Source organism: Adelges cooleyi, unplaced genomic scaffold (assembly GCF_023614345.1).
Source record: "Adelges cooleyi isolate 19-005CV unplaced genomic scaffold, UGA_ACOO_1.1 ACOO_flye_CR_arks_rails_tigmint_CR_PRNA_1, whole genome shotgun sequence".
In the NCBI taxonomy this organism is placed as follows: Eukaryota; Metazoa; Arthropoda; class Insecta; order Hemiptera; family Adelgidae; genus Adelges; species Adelges cooleyi.
The window spans coordinates 7,005,991-7,026,584 of record NW_026095751.1 but is presented as its reverse complement, the minus strand read 5'-3'; the positions used below and the strand labels follow the sequence as shown (position 1 = coordinate 7,026,584).

At 31.6% G+C, this 20,594-nt stretch overlaps 2 protein-coding genes across 5 annotated transcripts in view; one reads left to right on the top strand and one right to left on the bottom strand.

Annotated features, from left to right (window-relative positions):
- The window catches only part of LOC126847641 (carboxyl-terminal PDZ ligand of neuronal nitric oxide synthase protein), a 39,195-nt gene extending 36,100 nt beyond the window's left edge, over positions 1-3,095 (top strand). For all 3 annotated transcript variants that reach the window (XM_050588028.1, XM_050588036.1, XM_050588039.1), the window contains 3 exons: positions 261-467; positions 1,097-1,219; positions 1,727-3,095. In XM_050588028.1, the coding sequence (XP_050443985.1) occupies positions 261-467; positions 1,097-1,219; positions 1,727-2,410 (1,014 nt within the window). In that variant the 3' untranslated portion in view covers positions 2,411-3,095. The remainder of the gene's footprint in view (positions 1-260; positions 468-1,096; positions 1,220-1,726) is intronic.
- Positions 3,096-8,453: 5,358 nt separating this feature from the next.
- Positions 8,454-12,812, bottom strand: LOC126833446 (cytochrome P450 4g15-like). 2 transcript variants are annotated; one of them, XR_007684949.1, is made up of 6 exons: positions 12,586-12,812; positions 10,894-11,117; positions 10,674-10,783; positions 9,365-9,565; positions 9,074-9,263; positions 8,454-8,986 (listed from the first exon to the last, which is right to left on the bottom strand). XR_007684949.1 is itself a non-coding variant. In XM_050564793.1 (5 exons), exons 3-5 carry the CDS (start codon positions 9,419-9,421, stop codon positions 8,658-8,660), a joined length of 576 nt encoding a protein of 191 aa, XP_050420750.1. In that variant the 5' UTR covers positions 9,422-9,565; positions 10,674-10,783; positions 10,894-11,238; the 3' UTR covers positions 8,454-8,657. The 2 variants fall into 2 exon arrangements, 1 of the variants encoding a protein (XP_050420750.1); XM_050564793.1 differs by lacking the exon at positions 12,586-12,812 and having other exon boundaries at positions 10,894-11,238.
- Positions 12,813-20,594: the final 7,782 nt, after the last annotated feature.

The window sequence follows — 20,594 nt, the reverse complement described above, 5'->3', positions numbered from 1 at the left end:
GTAAGCATACGCACAACTCCATCTTGTTATATATGACAACTCCATCGAGGCTATTACCGCGACAGATACCTGATTCCATCCATATCTATCTCGAGCTATTGCTTCCTCGTTTTGTAATACAATTTACACTACTAGATCCTTCTCGGTTATCACTTCCACTTTGGTCGACACACACAACACTAGACGCCAAAATAATATACTTCTATTTTGTTTTATTTCAAACTGTGTCGGTTAATCATTTTTCACATCTTGCGTTGCAGAACGGCAGTGAGGTGTTTAGTTCCCCGATGACTGAAACATTAAAAGGCGAAGGGATTGCGTTGTCCTCATTGAGCGTCCAACACGAGATGCAGTTGTTGCGCCAGCAGCTGGACCAGCAGACGCACCAGACCCAGGCGGCCGTGGCACAAGTGCACATGCTCAGGGATCAGTTGGCAGCCGAGACAACGGCCAGAATGGAAGCCCAGGTATGCCCAGAGTACCACACTGGTGGAAATCATAAATTATGTACCGGTCGGCGGTAAGACCGACTTTTGGCACACGTTTCGTGGAATTGCAATAGTTTTTAGCAAAGTTTCTCTTTGAAACCGTGCCAGCGACAAAACAAACTATAGTCTACATTGTAAACAATAACACACATATCTGGAGGCTGCGACAGATTTTTTTCTCACTATAACTACTATAGTGTATAACATATTGATTGCCGCCGTCGTATGAAAGATAAATATTTAAGATCAAAATCGTTACGTTCGGCACTTCTTCTTCCTCTTTTTTCCGAGCCAGTATACATACTGCCTACCACCTACCTATAGTTTATTTTCCGAAGACCAAAACGTAATCCACGGAAATTTCCGGTTTATTATAGATGTCGGTAGTTAACGTTGGTTTATGATATTGGCGTCGGACGGCTGTACAGTAAATCCATAATTCAATTTTAGTCTTACCGTGTTCTCGCCGAGACCATTTTAATAATGCGTTAGAAGCGTGAAACGTGTGCTATAATTAAAGCGGCTACTCGCGGCCGACGTGACCGGCTGCGTGTTATAATAATAAATCCCTATATAACTCTTTTTTGTGTGTTCAAATTTTTCCACAGGCACGAACTCATCAACTTCTGGTGCACAACAAAGAACTATTAGATCATATAGCGTCCCTGGTGTCGTTGCTCCACGACCAGGAACGGATCAGGAGCGATCTGCAACATCATTCTTTACCTCCGGTGAGTACTGTCTACTTAGATTGATCTGTTGTTTTCCGCCTTAACGGTTTTTTTTTACAAACAATAATCGCTGCTACTAACATTTGAACGTGTGTTGGATATTTTCCATTCCTACTGGACGATAATAATAGAAAGTCAAAAAAAAAAAAAAAGGAATCGTTCGGATTTGTTTGTCTCTCTTTTAGCCGACGACGCGACGGGCCAAACGCGTGTAAAGCTCGTCGTAGTAACGTTGTACTGTGTATTGTGCTATAGATTATGAACATACCCAACGATACGGTTGGACATGCATTTTTAACGCTGACTCTTGTTTGGTGTGTTTAACCGTTTTCATGTAAAATGACCTACCCGGGATATCCTGGACAATCCGGTACGTTGAGTTTTGTTGTACTTTAACACATATTATTTTATTGTCATAAGATTTAATCGTTTTACCGCTTTATCAATACTATTATTTTAATTATATGACAATATCAAACATTACATCGTATGTTCTTGTTGGTGTAGCATTCGATGATGTGCGACATGAGCACTCCGTCGTCGGCGCCGGCGTCGTACATGCCGGACTTACCTCCTCTGTCGCCCCGGCACAGGAATCCTTATCACATACCCGTTAACTTCGACTTCAACTTCAATCAGCCCGCGCAAACGGCAGACCAACAGTTCCAGGCGCAGTTGCTGCAGCGGCTCCAGTCGTTGACCGGCACCATAACCAGCTCGGCCGGTAACCAGTTCCAACAGAGAATGCCTTATCAACCGCATTTGTTCGCACCGTCCCCGCACCAACAGCCCACGGTCTCGCCCACCGTCAACAGAGTGTCGCAAGCATCCTCTTACGCCGGATCTCCGGTCACCAACCGGTCAACTTCCGGAGATAGCGCCGCGAACGATGGCATTATCAAACCGCTGTCTGACGACCATCAGGTAACGGTGGTCGTCGACAGGACCGTGGAAGACTCGGTATCGGTTCCGGACACCCCGGTGTTAGCGCCTCCTCCTCCGGGTAAACAGAAGTCTTTGCTAAAAGTGTCGGGAAGTAGCGGCGCCAGCAGACTAGCGGGCGGCAAAAAGACGACAACTGTGGTGGGCAACGGGCCTATCACTAGAACGACCAGTGAAAAAGTGCCCAACAAGAGCAACTTGATGAGTCAAGTTCAACGGACAGCGTGGGCTAGGCACACGACAAAATGACCTTCTTTGAGCGGTTTCCAGGTTGTTTTCTTTTTATCCAGAACGCGAACATGGGAGTGGCCTAATTTGAATAATCCTGTTAGTGGCTGCTCATTAATGGGATGAATTTAAATTATTCGGTTTGATCAATATCCTATGTCCCGTGACAGCACTACAATCTGGAGCTATATAAAATGTGTTTTTTTAAGGCAGTTAAGTGCGTATAACAACCACACTGTTGTTTTGATTGACGGTAAACCGAACGATTTTCTATTGTATATTGTTTATCCTTCTAATGAATTCAATAGAGCTCAACCAGCATAATATATTATATTACTCATTCATTAATTGAATATAAAGCCTTGTTTTTATTTTGCGTGACATGATAATTTACCTATATTATGTATTATTATAACAGCTGCTGAGCCTCCTTCGATAATTATGAAATTCCCTCACGACCTAAAGGGACATTTTCTAGAAATTATTTTAAGGAGGGTTTTCGCTTCGTTGTGAAGCGGTTTTTAAACTAAACAATAATGAAAAATCGAGCATTATCTCAGAAGTGACATTTAAATAACTGAATATTTATTCGTCTGTGAGCTTTGGATATTATAGATATTTGGATAAGCTAACGACTTATCCAATAAAATAATATACTCTATAACAGACTGACTATTTTATATTAATACTTTTTATTGTAGTATGCCATAATACATTTTAATTTATATTCTTTTTTTTTTTTGTTAATATTTTTTAAGACTATATGTGTATATTACGTTTGTTTATATTAATTATTTTCTTAAGAAATGTAGAATTACAGCATGTATTCTCCTTCTTGTTTTTTAAATAAACTTATAATATTTATAATAGGTTTTTTCTTTAATTTGCTTCTCTTAATTTAACATACTTATAGAAGGAATTTCTTGTTGGAAATGTTATACTTTTTCAATATGGTTTTTAGTAAGAAAAAATAATTTGTATTTTGTTCATTGTTTAATCGCTGAAAAATGATAACACTTTTTTCCTTGTTGCATAACATCTAGTGAACAGTGTGAATTTTCCCGAGTCCACGTCGACAGCGACAAAGTAACTAAGTTAACCTTCGTCGGATTCGTTGTAATTATTCAAGTGGTTATTACTTTCTTTTGTACGCTTCATCAACGTAGATTCCACCGAGATTTCGCAACGTGAGAATTATGGTTATTACTCGCGTATTCCACTTTCGTGCCGAGAAAAATCAATATTATCTCTTATCTTTTATACGTATTCGTACTTGTGTTTATATTATACATACGCTTTTGTCATGTCGGAATGCGTGTAATTTCTTGAAAATGTACTTTTGTCTCTGTACCTGTCTTTTCGCTCTCTCCTATCCATTCTCCCTCATACTGGACACTTGACATGCACTCTCTTTTTCTAGCGGTGACAACCGATGAACCGCGCGCAGGCACGCCAATTAAAATTGAATAATATGCGTCGCCAATGATTTCCGAACGTCGTTTCGACTTTCTAGCACTAAAACCGTACGGCGCGATTAGACCATATCGTTATATATTTATACGGTCATGTCGTGTACAGCTGTATCGCGTCAAAGTTATTCTAATTGTTTTTTTTTCTTTTTAAACAATTTACAGCTGAGTCCTGGCTCGAAGATGTCCCGGTGGTTCGAGTTGCAGCCCGACTCCGACGTTCTGCCGCTGTTCAGGCCCGAGAGTGGGTTCGTTGACTATCCGTTGGACGAGTACCAGTCCACGGACAGTCTACTGCAGAAGAACAAACCCAAACGCAGGTCGAACCTGAGTCTTAAACTTCGGAGGGTCACTACATTTTGACAGTTGAGCGCTCGGTTCGACTTGGATGTCTAGCAGCGGACACCCGCGTACATCGTTTGAAGTTTAGAGCTTACACACACAAGGCCATTCCCTAAAGTTTGAAAACTTAAAAGTTCTTCTCTCCGTCAAGACAGTCAACGATAAAGTGCGAACATGGATGTTGCTAAGGGCTTTATACTCCCTATACCCCCCCCCCCCTACTTAAATACCGCTATATCTAATTTTTATAATTTTTACTTTTTTTTTATACTGTTTTTGATTTCATACTTGTGTATGTATATTTATATTAGGGTGGTCCTTAAATGAGACATCGTGTTGGATGGCCGTCATTCGACCTTAAATGTTCAACACATATTTCTCTTATTTTTCAGACTTGTATTTCCTCCACTAAGTCTGCTTAGTTACATCAGGTTTTTGTTATACAGTAAAATAGACAAATTTGCATACGTTTTTAATCGAATGTACTACTAGGATAATTCTTAGCAGTCAATTAGAATTTTTGTCAAAAATTTATAGAAATTACACACAAACCTATAGAAAAATATAAATATTGGACCAGTATATTTTCATTTTTGGTATTGCATCAGACTATAATGGTAGTAATCATTATTTGGAATTTGTGTAAAATTGTTTATTTCTTTATATTAATTATACATTTCACATACAAACAGGGAGACTCAAGGGATGAAATACAAATCTGGAAAAACTGAAGCTATCCAACGTAGAATTTTCCAAAAAACCAATGTAAGGAACACCCTTATACATATATATAGGCGTCATGTCGGAGGGGTGGTCGGATAATTATTATTAATTAACACAGCATGTTAATTAATATTTAGTTGAAACCCGTACCATCGCTTAGCGTTGCTTTACTGTTGTTTTCATGTTAATGGAAAATATATATTCGTAGAGCAACGGTCTAAAATCGTTTTATAAACGTGTTTTAAGTTGTACCATTTGGTTAGATCAAACATTGACAAATGTATATTATATTTATTTGATAAGATATAAATAACAAAATATATATTATATAGTATTTTAACTAACGTTTTATAATGACTTTAAAAAAATGTTACCTGCAAACTCTCTTCCTCGAATACTGGTGGTATGAAAACCAAGAGATTATTTAAACCAATCTTATTTTATATAAGTTGGTTTAATTCGCTATTCAAATAAACCCAGTAAGAGAAGACAACGTTTAAAAATACTTCGAGTGCTTTTCCGTCGATCGAGAGTAGTAATAATATAAATAAATATGTCAAGAAGTCAACGTTAGTTTTATATATTTTTTCTTTGATTAAATACTAATAATAATTATTTGTTCAGTATTATATTTATCATATTCTTTCTTACATAACAGTCAGCATTTCATTTAAGCTCAATGGTTTTACAACAGAAAAAATATACTTCCAAAGTATCGAGTGTTTATATATTAATATTTTTGAAGTTGTTTGTACATTTGGAACGTAATACGTTCAAAAGAATACATTAAAACATTATTAATAGTAATGTCAAATGAATAAGTTGCAGTATAGTAATACATTAAAAAAAAAATTATTTTCAAACAAAATATTACTTTTAAGTCATAATTATATAAAGTAAACTTCCAACTTTTTTTTAATTACTCGATTAAAAAGAAAATAAAACCTTTTTTTTAGACTTGATTATTATAAAACAGAAAACAAGAAAAAGCTCAGTTTTTTAAGCACGTTTTATACTTTAGTTAAGTATTTTTACTACCTATATTTTATCTAGTTATAAAGTTATAAAAATATATAAAATATTATAGGTTATTTGTTTTAAGTTGTCAAGTTTTATTAAGATATATTGGTATTATGAAAAACCAAAATGGTTAGATGGACAAGACATATCTGGTGTACAGAAGGGAAAATGTTAAATAAAAAACTTCATGGAAATCAGATAGAAAGAGACCAAGACAACGGTGGCGTGAACGGGTACATCAGAACCTGCAGTTGATTGTAGAGAACCTAGAAGAGATAAAGAACGATTGGAAGACGTGGAAGTTGCAGCAAAGGGTTAGTCTCATATTATGCCTAAAAAATTAATTCTGATTTCAATTATGAATGTTTGACTGATATGTATGTTATAGCAGGTACTAAAAATGAAGAAATTAAACATACCTATGTATTCTATTCTTATTTTAGTCACAAAATATTATAAAAATTAATTTAAATTAAATTAAGCTTACATAATTTGTTAAAAATTATTTAACATGTGTAATTAATGAAAAAAACTAAATTGTTTATAAAAATCCTGTAAAATCATTTCATTTCGTTCTTGTTGCAAAACAAAGTTTGTATAGAATTTAGTACATATTTTGTTCTATAGTGTAATTGGATAACTTCTGCCGAATCCATTTTAACTATCCTCAAAGAAACTTATGAAGTAAATACAAAACCGCTGAGACATTTCACGGCGACACTATATTTTAATTTAAGTATAACAAACATAAAACAATATGAATTTAATTTGATTGTGTGAAGGGACTTCAGGCTATAGCTTTGTCGAACTGCCGCTTTCTCTAGACCGTTTGTTTGTAGCATCGTTGTGGCTTTTCTGACAGCTATTTAAGACTTCCTAGAAAATTACTGTTTATATGAGTGTTTGTACTGTATATTTATTCTAAATGTTGTCAGAATATATGTTATTATCGTGTTTAAAAAAAACCAGTACAGTGGGGTCGGGGCATAGTGGGGACGGAGAATAGTTGGGTCGGGGCATAGTGGTGACGGGGAGGTCACAGGTTTACAGGAATTTTTAAATCTGAAAGTGATAAAATCACTTTCGAAAAAACGCTTCGATGCAAATCGGTAGTTAGTATTTTCAAGTCAGTACAGTCCAAACCATGCACAGTATAAACCAGCAAAGTTAGAAAGTTTTAAATGAAGGTTCTGTATTTACAAATGAGCATCAAAGCGTTAATTTGAAAGTGATTTTATCCGAGAGGACTAGTACAGTAGAGTATTGGCATAATGTAATCAAAGCAATGAGGAAACAGAGAGGTCACAGGTCTACAGGAATTATTATAAGTAAAAGTGATAAAATTGAATAAAATCGCTTGATCTTAAACTGGTCTCAGAATTAATTTAGACTTGGTAGATTTTTTTTAACTTAGAAAATTAGAAAATACTGATTATTGTGTTGTGTAAAATAATTTGCCATACTAGCCACCGTTTTACTCTATTATCACCAATAAAAGATATGTTATGAAAAAGTTAAAATACATAAGTATACCGTGATAACAACAATAACAACAATCTGTCCTAATAATTTGAATTAGTTTATATAAAAGTAAATTTAGTTGTATATCCTTCCCATTGTAAGAAGCAACTATTAAATTAACACCCATTTATTTGCAATTTTACAGTCTTAAGGCGCACTTATAAATATCAAAGTATAATGGTCACTACCAATGTTACATCCGATACACCGTGAAATAATCATACAAACTCCGGATCAACCAAATAAATAACGTTGAGCGACATAAAAAAAGCTTTGAAATCTATCCAAACTTGTGTTTCATTGCAAGATTGTTTACTGACAGTTATTCAAGCTAATATAAAGCTAGTTGAAACTACTGTTTCCGATTTTTATTCTAAATTGTCAAATCTAAATATATCTTCTCGACGCTAAAAATGTGAGTTTAACAACCGATGTCTCAGCTCTAGTACCCGGGACCAATTAGCACGGACTCAATTAAGAGCCCGAGAGCCAAACATTTTTTTTCTTCCAGATATAAGGCATATTAATGTCTATATAAAAAAAAAAAAAAAATAAAAAAAAATGCATTCATACGATTAGTTAACAAAGTTGCAAAGGACGTTGATTAGAAGTTCCGTTCTTTGAGTTAATCTTTGTCACTAGTGGGATGCTATTAAAAATTATTATTGTAGGTTTATCTGCTAGCCTGTCTGCGATGATCCTTCTCTCGGTAGGCTTAAAGTCTGGAAGACACATAGATTGACATAATAGAAGTGGCTTCCTGTTTATTACAATTTTTATGTGATTGTGAATATATATATATAACGCCATATATGAATATGGCGTTTATAAAACCGTATAGTATTAATATGATGGCTGGCTAATAGAACGGTGATCCGAATTTATCCTTATGTCGATGACATATTTATAAAATGTTACAAGTAAAAAACTATCGTTATTCAGAGAACCGTTTTAACTTTTTGTTGACATAGTATTTAATGCTTTTAGCAGTTATTTAAATTAAAAGAAAACACAGAAAATATTTAGTAAAACGAGACAACACCGACAAATTGGTAAGCCAAAATAATAACCATAACCTAAATACCTAAAATCTAAAAAATAACAAAACCCTAACTAATATCATTACAAAATATTCAATGATACAATATAAATATGTAAATAATTTTTGTTCTAAAATCCGCTTCCATAACTTATTACGTTCTCGCTTCTATTTTAACGTAACACCCGTCGACAAACTTTAGTGTTGTTGAAAACGTTGTACGAAGATTTTCTGGTTTAGGACACTTATCCGACGGATAAAACCGATAAGACCGGATCAGAGTTGAGATGACTGTTTTCATTTGAAGCATTGCATATTTGATACCGGGGCAATTCCTGTAACCAGCACTAAAAGGAAGAAACGAATACGGATGGCGACTGCGACATGCTTCGGGCAAGAAGTTGTCCGGGTTGAATTTCTCCGGATCGGGATAGATTTGCGCATTTAAGTGTAACAGAGCAGGGAAAATTGCGAACGTTGACCCTGCAGATATTTTTAAAAATTACTTTACTTAGTTATTTTAAGCATCAAATGTGCCTAATTATCAAACAAATATATCTATGGCCGTACCTGCAGGGATTAAATAGCCTCCAATCGTTGTTTCCTTTTCTACGTTTCTGGCAAGTAATGGAAGAGGGGGGAAATGTCGCATAGTTTCTTTGATTACACGTTCCAAGTATTCCATCTTTTGTAAATCATCATAGGTAGGTTGTCGATCCGGATCGCCAGAAGAATATATTGTCAATAACTCTTCCAACACCTATTAATAAGCAAGAAAAAAAATATACAATTTTTTCGTTACCAAGAATACCCAAAATGTGTAATTTTAAAATTTATATATGAATACAAAATATGGGTTACTTTATTTTGTACATCCTGATGATGAGCCAACATAAATATTATACATGCGTTCGTCATAGCTGTTGTGTCTTGACCTCCTAATACCAGGCTCCATTAAGTTGGCCCCCCACATCGGAAATTTGAACTTCTTTAAACATCATCGGATTGTGCTACGATAGTGCTGGTTTGTGCCGAAAACTCCATCGTTAGTGCTCCCCTCTCCTAGAATTTATAATTTGTTAACCGAATCAATTATGGGCGATGGAATATTTACAAACAAGATGTTTCATGAATGGAAAATGAACAGGTGAACTTTTTTAGTGTTAGATTAGATTTATTTTTTATTATAATTATAAAAAACACAACCTGAAAAAAACAATATAGTGTCAATATGTATAACCAATTGAAAAATATAATGGAAAATATTAAAACATGAAATTACATACTTACAAATTCCATTTGAATTTTATATCATACTTATAGAAAATTGGTATCTTCGGGGTTTAAGTTTTCGATGCTTAAATCGTTCGTACCAATATTTTACGAGGAAGCAAAATTCTTAAGCCAGGTGTTGTACGAGAAACGGGAAAATAATACAAATGAATGTGAAATAAGCTGGGCAATCGGTATGGCGACCATGGAGATGATCGGAAGAACCGCTTTGGGTGTAAAATTAAATGCACAGAAAAACGCAAAGCATGTATTTGTGGAGAATTTACATGTCATACTAAAGGTATACGTTCAATATTTCATGATTTCTGGAATGAATATATATTACAAGGCACACTTTATAACTAATAAGTACTTTACCGATGATGTTTTTGAGTTGGCATGTCAGCCTTTTTTAATGAAGATTGGTTTTAGGTATGGGAATACCGAATGAGACACCCAAAGCGGTTCTTCCGATCATCTCCATGGTCGCCATACCGATTGCCCAGCTTATTTCACATTCATTTGTATTATTTTCCCGTTTCTCGTACAACACCTGGCTTAAGAATTTTGCTTCCTCGTAAAATATTGGTACGAACGATTTAAGCATCGAAAACTTAAACCCCGAAGATACCAATTTTCTATAAGTATGATATAAAATTCAAATGGAATTTGTAAGTATGTAATTTCATGTTTTAATATTTTCCATTATATTTTTCAATTGGTTATACATATTGACACTATATTGTTTTTTCAGGTTGTGTTTTTTATAATTATAATAAAAAATAAATCTAATCGAACACTAAAAAAGTTCACCTGTTCATTTTCCATTCATGAAACATCCTGTTTGTAAATATTCCATCGCCCATAATTGATTCGGTTAACAAATTATAAATTCTACCTTTTTGGAACAGATTAGGATTAGTGAGAACCGCTTCTACATCTTCAGGTTTATTAAGAAATACGACTAAGCGATTTTAAATCCACTATTTGTGTAAGGTGTACTCGTATCTGTATAACAAAAACCACAAACAAATTATTGTTGCTCTTAAATTACTAGAAATTGAGAATATGAAAAGAGTATTAAACGTAATAGATAGACGTGAATACAACATAATTACTTTCTGGAAATGTTGAATGTATTCATCAAAATTTTTTCAGATCCTCCAAGTAAAAGAGGTAACATATCCATAAAAAAATATCCATTTGGACCGGGTATTTGTTTTGCCAATGATGTATATCTCCAGTTTACAATTTTAAAATAAAGAACTACTAAAAATAATATTATCGCTGTAGGTATAACGACAATGTTATTCAGACTTGTATTATTTATTATGTCCCACACCTGAAAATATCGTGTCCATTAATTAATAGTTTTATTTATCATGGTATTTTTTTCGTTGCATATAATTTAGTGCTATAACTAAAAGTTAATTTGTACACATAACATTGTTAAAAAAAGCAGATTATCTTTACTAAAATATGTGTAGATTACAGTAGCTAATTAGCTAGTACACTAGCATTGATTCATTTCCATAGATAGTTGAAGTTGAAATGGTTTTTAAATAAAAAAAATTTTCAGCCGAGTCTGCAACCACGAAAGAGCATTTTCATGTATCTTGTAAGTACTAAATAAATTTAGAGTATTGGTGGAATTATAAATAATAATATAGTATATTACCAAGCAGTAACAAGTTAGTATCTAAGGTGGCTAGTATATTAAAACATCAAGTTTCTGGCTAATATTGTAGTTTTTAATATCTGGCATAAAACTATTCATAGAGAATTTGGGCACTTAAACTATTATGAATTTATCATTTAGTCTCTTATCTCTTATCAGGTAACAGCGTAACGCATTTTTGGTAACACTAAGTAAATAACACTTTTTTCGGTTAAGTGCCAGAGCTAAGACATAAAAATGTTAAAACAAGGGCAAATTGTCATATTCATAAATTACATTAATAATATCACCTATTGCTTTTTAAAATATTTAGTAATTATGACCTAAACCTAATAATAACACATTTTAACAAAAAAACGGCTTAGTCCATTTGCCAAAATTTAAGTTTCTACCTACAATAATTAGTAACATAATATCTACACAATATTCCACTAACTTTTCGGTAAATGATTTTTTTAACCCTTTCAGGACGACACCTTGAAAAACAGATATTGATGGTCATATGCCATTTGTATTAAAATTAAATACGGGCTTAAGTCTTTTAAATTTTGTGTTACTGTTTTGTAAGAACATACCAATTCTTTAAAACAAAATAATATTTTTATGGGAACTGTTATTTTTTTTTCTCTTTTTATTAAATGTCAACGATACGCATATTATGAACTTTTCCATTGGGGATTTATCAGTTGAACCTTAGTGGAAGTTTCGGAAATGGGAATTCATAATATATAAATGTTTAAAAAGAGTTTATTGATCTTAAAAATATTTTTATTTTAGTCATAAGGTAAAGATACGTTTAGGGTTAGGTTATGGTAGGTTAATGACGATTATTTTATCTTACACTTTCCAAAGTAAGTAGTTAAGGTGATGCCGTAAGTCCAGACAAAAATAAAAAATATCAATGTAAAACCTTCTCAGCCCTGAATTGGATGAAATTTGGAAATTATAATAAAAACACGATCATTTTACGAATGTCGTTATAAACTTTTTAATTTTAGATTCTGAAGAAGATAGTAAAATTTTAGTGTAATCATTTTAACAATAAAAATGATTTAAAAAAATGTGTGAGGATTTTCTTTTTACTTAAAATCCTAGTCATAATAATTGTAATGTTAAGTTGATAATTATTTACCTGCCGAGACAAAACCATTTCATTTAATCCCATTTTTCTTACGACGAAAACTTAAGATTCTAATTTTCTATAATAAATTCAAAGCAACTATACACAACGACTAACTCGGTTTTTAATTATTCTTACATTTTATACTATCACACTACTTTATGCTTTCCCACTAGTATTTAATTTTCAAAAGGTATTATTTATGAGTACGTTCATAAGCTCTGTGAAACTCAGATTTTCATTAAAATAATAAATTTGCATACAAATAATATTGTAATATATATAATATAAGCTACTATTTTAAATTTTTTGTGCAATATATTACGTTAAATTTTTACGTTAAAATCATACAATTTTGTTTAAAGAATTCAAAACAATTATAATTATGTAATTAAATTTAGTTGAAGTAGTGTTACTGGACACCCTCTTCTTTCACGTTGTCCTGTCATTGTATTATGTATTCAAATTTTCTATAATAAATTCTTAGCAACTATACACAACGACTAACTCGGTTTTTTAATTATTCTTACATTTTTTTATACTCTATTGTCATATGCACTCCCACGAGTATTAAGGAAAAATAAATAATATTCAATTTTCAATAGGTATTATTTATGAATACGTTCATAAGCTCTGCGAAACTCACATTTTCATTAAAATAATAAATTTGCATATAAATAATATTACGTTAAATTTTGTAGTAAATCTTATATATTTAAAATAATAATACAGACATAAATGACGCTAGTAAATAGTTAAATCATTGATTTATCTACTTTTATTCTATCTTTATACACTTTTGAATATTCAATGATGTCATTACATGTTTGAAAACAATACTTTTTAAGTATTTATTAGTGTGCACGACCCAATTATGCCAGCATAATTGGGTCATGGTCTAGTAAGGGCGAAGCATAACTGAATAAATCAATCCAAGTCATTGTAAAAACAATAATTTGGTTAAAATTGTATTATTCGACTTTGTGTACCCGATAAACTTTATTTATTATTTTGTTGGTTAATGTTAACACAATAATAACATAGGGTAAGCCTACCGTATCTAAAAAAATGTAACAACAAATTATTTAAAAAAGTAAAAACAGTGAAGAGCAATAGTAACTGTTTTTTCAAAGCGCAAATAAATTTACATTAAAATTCACCAGACAAAAAAATTAGCTTGATAATTGCATCCCTTCCATAAAAAGTATTTATTCTATAATATTATAAAGGAAATTAATGAAATCACAATAGCAATAATGTAGGCAAGTGTAATTTGAATTTTAAAATACACTACACTCAATTAAAGAATATTTTATATTATGCATATTGCTTATGTAATAATGCGAAATAACGCACGATAGTTTCTTTATAGTGTAATTGTAAAATTGTGTACTTTAATATTAATATAACAAGTATGTATGCATTTTTTGAACTATATTACATGGGTAAATGAAATAGTTTTTAGATGCAGTACATTCAATACACGTTGACAAATCAAATTAAAAACTTATTAGAGACTTTTTTATTTTTTTTTAAACATTTATTATGTATTAGAAACGTATTTTTGTTGTATTGTGTACTTTAAATAGAAAATCTACCTGAAAAAAAATTAAAACTCTAACATTGAGTCTTGGATGAATAACAGTTAACAATTAAAAATACCAAATTTAAATTGTATAACTCATATTGAACGAGAAGCGGTTCGTGCCGGTAGAATTGCAGTCTACCGCAATAAAAAAAGATAAAGCGAATGTTGTTATTATCTCTAATATGCAAGCAATCTTCAGAAGTAATAGTCTCACACATGTTGTAGACATATTTTGTTCAGCCATATGTACAATAGTAAACAGTATTAAATTAGTCATGATAATCATCTTGTTTTTTTCCAAAAAAAGTCAGTATAGTAGGGTCACGGCATAGTGGGGACGGGGAGGTCTCAGGTTTACAGGAATTATTACAACTGAATGTGATAAAATTACTTTCAAACAAACATTTTGATGCTAGTTTTTTAACACTGTACCTCACTTTAATATTTTCTTACTTTGCTGCTTTTTACTGTGACTGGTTTGGACGGTACTGTTATAAAAAAAATACTTCTGATTCGCATCGAGGCGTTTATTTACTAATAAAAATTAACACTTTCAGTTATAATAATCCCTGTAAATCTGTCACTTTCCAATGCCCCCACTATGTCCCGACCCCGCTGTACTGGCTTTTTAAACCCCAATACATGTTTTACATGTTTTAGGTTTTTTAATTTTGGCCTACCGTTTGGTAATGGGTAAGTATATTTTCAAGACATTAAAGTAAACTGTTCATTTGCAAAATACAAGACTAGCGCATTGTGGTTGAGACTTAGTGGAAACCAGGTCACGTTTTGTTTAGAAATTATTAATACATACTTATGTCAAAGTTTCGGAAATGGGAATTCATAATATATAAATGTTTACAAATGGTTTATAGATCTTAAAAATGTTTTTATTTTAGTAATAAGATAGATACATTTTGGGTTAGGTTAGGTAAGGATAATGACGATTATTTTTGTTACACTATCTAAAGTATGCGGTTTAGGTGATCCATGTGCTCAGACACAAATATGAAAACTAATTAAAAACATCAATGTAAAAACAATACCTTCTCAGCTCTGCATCGAAGCTAAAATATTCATATATCAAAAACTAAGTTGTTTATTCTTTATTCTATATCGCTATGATAAGTTGGTTTTTTTTTCAAATTATACTTATAACTATTAAAATAACAGTGCAGTAAAAAAAGGTTAAGAGATAAAAAATGGATAACATTTGTTTTTACGAAGTTTAATACATACATTTAAATTTAATAAATTAGATAATTATTAATACCAATGTAAAAAAACCAGTACAGTGGGGTCGGGGCATAGTGGGGACGGAGCATAGTGGGGACGGGGAGGTCACAGGGTTATAGGAATTTTTAAATCTGAAAGTGATAAAATTTCACACAGAATACGTAGCTAAGTATATAATTATTACATTTGATAAAAAGACAGTTTTGAAAAATCGGTGACCTAAGTCGTTTTTGAAATGGCCGATTTAATTTAATACTTTCTAACTTTGCTAGCTTACACTGTGCTTGGTTTAGATTGTACTGCCTTGAAAATACTAACTACCAATTTGCATCGAAGCGTTTTTTCGAAAGTGATTTTATCACTTTCAGATTTAAAAATTCCTATAAACCTGTGACCTCCCCGTCCCCAATATGCTCCGTCCCCACTATGCCCCGACCCCACTGTACTGGTTTTTTTAACATTATGATATTGTGATGTAATGTTTTTGCAGGATTTAAATGTACAACTCCTTTTCTTTGCTTATCTTTTTCTCTTTCATCAGCGCAATATTCTTTGTTTCCTCTTAAATCCCGTATATGTTGAAGGCTTTTAAGGGCTCGTTTACTTTTCCTTCCCATGTTAACTTAATGAATTTAAAAAAAAAATATGCCTAAAATAAAAAATTAAAAAATTAACTATGACACATGAAATACAACTCTAGACGTCAAACAACTTTATTATACCACATAACAATATGATTAATCCATATACACAACAATTTCCATGTATTTATAAAGCACATATATTAGATTAATAGAAGTCCTGATATTATTATTGTAATTTTCTTGACTTAAATACACATTTTTATAGTAATGCAAATAATTTTTTTAACGTCATCATAAACATGTCCATAAAAATTCAAATACATACCCATTTATAATAGAAGCATACCGTCAAACATAATTTATGATAGTATTAATAACAATAATTGCAGGTATATAACAAAGTTATCATAACAAAAAGTTGCACACGGGTATAAAATGAAAAGCTTACATAAATGTTAATATTTACCTGTAACATTTACAAAACAACAACAACTTATTACATAGATTAATTTCTTTATTGTCAAGTAATCCCCCAAAAAATTACAGTACACAAAAGTACCTTTTTTTGTAAATTTCTTAAATGAAACTATTCTTTCAATAATATTAAACATAGCAATGTTATTTATAAAAACCAAAAGCTCAAAAAAATGCCAAAAACACTACTGAGTTATAAATCTTAGTAATGTAAACAAAAAAAATTCATTAAATTATACAAATTTGTTTGAAATATTAAAAAATAGTATCTGGAAAATTGCATTTTACATTGACTAATAATAAACAATATGTAACTGTAATGTAATGCATAAAGATAACAATTAGAGACGATGTGCAATAATAACCTCTATATTTCAACCATGTTATTACCTACACTGTGTACGTATAAACATACAGTTTTGAGGTTTAATACGTTACTTCCCTAACCTATATCTAGCATACAAGACATAAATCATGACAGATGTTTCTAACACCAACTTAGTTCTGACTTCTGTCATAAGGTAACATACGGATAAATATAAATAAATAATAATATAAATTTAATCGAATCAGCAATAATGAAGCTACTAAATACTAAATAACAAGTCACTTATCAAGCTGAATCTCGGCAAACACTCCCAGCAATTAAGACGGTGTGCAGGTGGTTTTATTCGAAGGCGGAAATTTAACACCGAAAATTATGTAAAGAAAATATTTTTTTATAATTAAATATTTTTTACAATATGTAAATAAAAATAATAATACTCGGAACGACAGCGGATTGACACTCCGGATCAATTTTAAATCAATAACTGATAATCGAATTATCGAATACTGACTGACAACTACCTACAAATGTCATCACCCCCCGACCTCTCTCTCACACACCATGACCGGCTCGGGCCGATAAGGGGTTTTTCGTTCCCACCTGTACCGTGTACATAAGACGGTGGACAGTTGATAACGCGATCGGGCGTTTATATGGTCACGATCGAATATTATTTTGTCTCGAAAATTGATAATTACAACAACTATACACTATAGTATAAACAACTCATGTTATCATTTCTCACGAAATGGCTGCCAATTAAAATTAAATTAGTTACTTAAATTAAATTCAGTCATTCCGCAAAAAGTTCAAGTCCAAATCGATTTTATATCAACTGTGACTTAATAAAATCCACAACCAGTTAGTTATATTCTGTTGACAAATTGTTTTTTATTAAATAATGAAAATTGATAAAATAAACATCAACTACGTCATAAAAGTTTTGTACAGCGCGATACAAGTTACAACCAGAATAAAAACTAGCGTTTTTGTAGAGATTTAAAAATACTATTTGAAACGATATAGAATATTTTCTATCATAACTGATTTCATAATTCATTACGGAGCAGATAAGAGCGCGCATCAATAAGCCGTTCGTACACACGATGATGCCAATAGAACAAAAAATTATACTTTTTTTTTTTCGTTTTTCACATCTGGTAGAGTGCGTTTGTACTTAAAAAAAAAAAAAATTGAACTTTGTGTAAACTTTCGTCTGTGAAGAGTTAAACTTTTTCAACTTTTACCCCCCCAAAGTACCAACTAGATGAAAATTGCGATTTATAGAGTTGCTATTCGAAAGAATTGGTCCAGTATTAAAGAAGTTACAGTGTATACAGATAAAAAAAAAACACACATCAGAGTAAAACCAATACCTTCTCGCTTTGCATCGAAGCTAAAAGTAAGGATATGTCTTTTTATTGTTTGTATGTTTTTAGATTTTTGGTGACATTGATAGTTGAGTGATATGTAATAAATAAAATACGGTAAATGTAGTAAAAAATAAATACTAATGTGTGTAGGCAATAAAGAAATGGTGATTGAAAATATATTTATAGTTTTTTGCATGGCCCACCTAATTTGCATTAGATAGGTCGAGAAGCAAAAAATTATTTTTGAAAATCACCCCACTCATTTTCGAGACATTGGTGTCGTTGCTCATAATGATAAAATGAGACCCTAGAAACATCCTCAAGTGCATTTTTTGAAAGTTGAACTGAAAGATCAAACTGTTTTTCTACGCGCTAAATATATGTGGCGTGGCACCAAGAATATATTATTACAAAGTTATTGACCACAAATATTTGTATTATTTTAAATGTAAGTACAATATTATTATTATAAATATCATCTTTTTGTCATTGAAATAAAAACAATATGTGATTGAAATATCTTTGTTTATACCTACGTTGTATGTGCATTTATTTTTTTTTAATTATAAACTTGAAATAGTAATGCAATATTTTACACTTACAGAAAACAATTTTTCTACTTGAGATGTCTGGTAAATGCATTATTTTTCAATTTTTGAAAGGAATGTTCCAAACTCTGCTATAATTGATTATTATATTTAAATGTCTATTGACCTAATACAGGCTTAATTATAAATGAAGGAAGCATAGATATGGGTCATAGATAAATATGTCGTAAGTAATATAATAGCAAAAATAATATTTATGTCTACGACATAGATTACCAAAATGTTTTATCGTATAATACTTGATCTTATAATTAGTATAAAATAAATACTTTGTATTTAGTATTTACTTAAGAAACACGAAATTTCTAAGACGAATTAACTAGAATTGAAAGAGGAACTTGTAGAAATGATGGGGAATATATGAATATATATTTTAGGATACAAGGTCAAGTTATTAGTTATTGGTGAATGTTGGAGGCGTGTAAATAGTTTTATAGACGTATCACGTTGAGGATATGTATGATGGTATGACGCGGATTGACATATGTGCATGTCAGTTTATAGTAAATTTCGACTTACTTCAAAACTGTATATTCACAACCACATCAGATCGTTCAACGGTTTCTTACTTTACTAATGCATGCCGGTTTGCGACTTAATGAGTAATGATTATTAGATATTGAAACTTATTATCATTATTTGTTTATTTACGCCCAAACAGGCAATTTATACAAAAAATTATTTTATACACCATCATACTATAAATATACCAAACGTGGGAGAAAAGTTTACTTTACACTCGCCCAAGTCGTAATTGATCTTAAGCCAAGTAAGGATGCCAAACAGTTACTCCATATTCTAGTATGGAGCAAACTAGAGCAAACTAAGGCATACGTAGCCTACGATTTGCCTACGTAACGTAGGTAAATGGTAGAATCTTAAATGGTTTTAAAATAAGGTGAGAACATACTATCTATTTCTTCATCGCATCGTAGCCAATGGTTCAAAATAACAGATCGAACTTGGATTGACCGTTAAGTTTTGTTATACAGTACAAAAATACTTTATACATAAAAAACAAAATCTAAAAAAAGCAAACTAAATGCGAGCAGTACCTATGTACCTTTTCATCCTTAAGCAGAATGTTTCGTTAAATTCCACCGAACTTCAAATGAGCCTTGCAGCTACAGCACAAAAAAGAGAAATGTATGTATATTATAAAAATATTATTCAAGTAAACGAAAATAAAGATCGTATATCATTCTGAAATAGACATATCCCATATAGGTACCTATTAATCTGGGTTTGGACTCATGAATTATGAAAACAAACCATGTTTTAGATAAAAATACGTCCATTGGTGGCCGACATGTAAAACTTATGAAATGTGACTGTCAATTTGGGGTAAAATTTCGTTCTGCTTGCATTGCTTTTATTTTTTTGACAATATCTTAGAAGTTGACACTTATTTTAAAATCCGTAATAATAGATATTTTAAAAGCATTTCGTACAAATGAGTCGTTCTAAATTAAAGCTCATTCAGAAAACTCTGTAGGTATGTATGTTGAGTCTGTAAGTTAAGATACTTATTTTATGTGAATTAAATTACAATTTTTAAGTTTTTATTTTTAATGTTATTTTAGTTATAATAGGTATTAGTTTGAATTGGCGTGGCTGAATCTTTTTGGTTTAGACTTATACCTAATTTAACTAAAATAGCTTTAAAAATAAAACCTTCAAAATTGAAATTATTAACAACCTTACTTCACCTTGAATTGTTTATACGATTACTGACAACGGAAACCCTATTAATTTGAATTATATCAGTTATTTAGAATTTTAAATGTCACCATTATCACAGGTACAAGATTTAGAACCGATCATCCTTAA

Coding starts and splice junctions, on each gene's coding strand:
- LOC126833446 (XM_050564793.1), bottom strand. CDS start 9,421: ATGACGAACGCATGTATAATATTTATGTTGGCTCATCATCAGGATGTA. Junction 9,264..9,364: donor ATCAGGATGTACAAAATAAA/GTAACCCATATT, acceptor GCTTATTAATAG/GTGTTGGAAGAGTTATTGAC. Junction 8,987..9,073: donor AGGCTATTTAATCCCTGCAG/GTACGGCCATAG, acceptor AAATATCTGCAG/GGTCAACGTTCGCAATTTTC.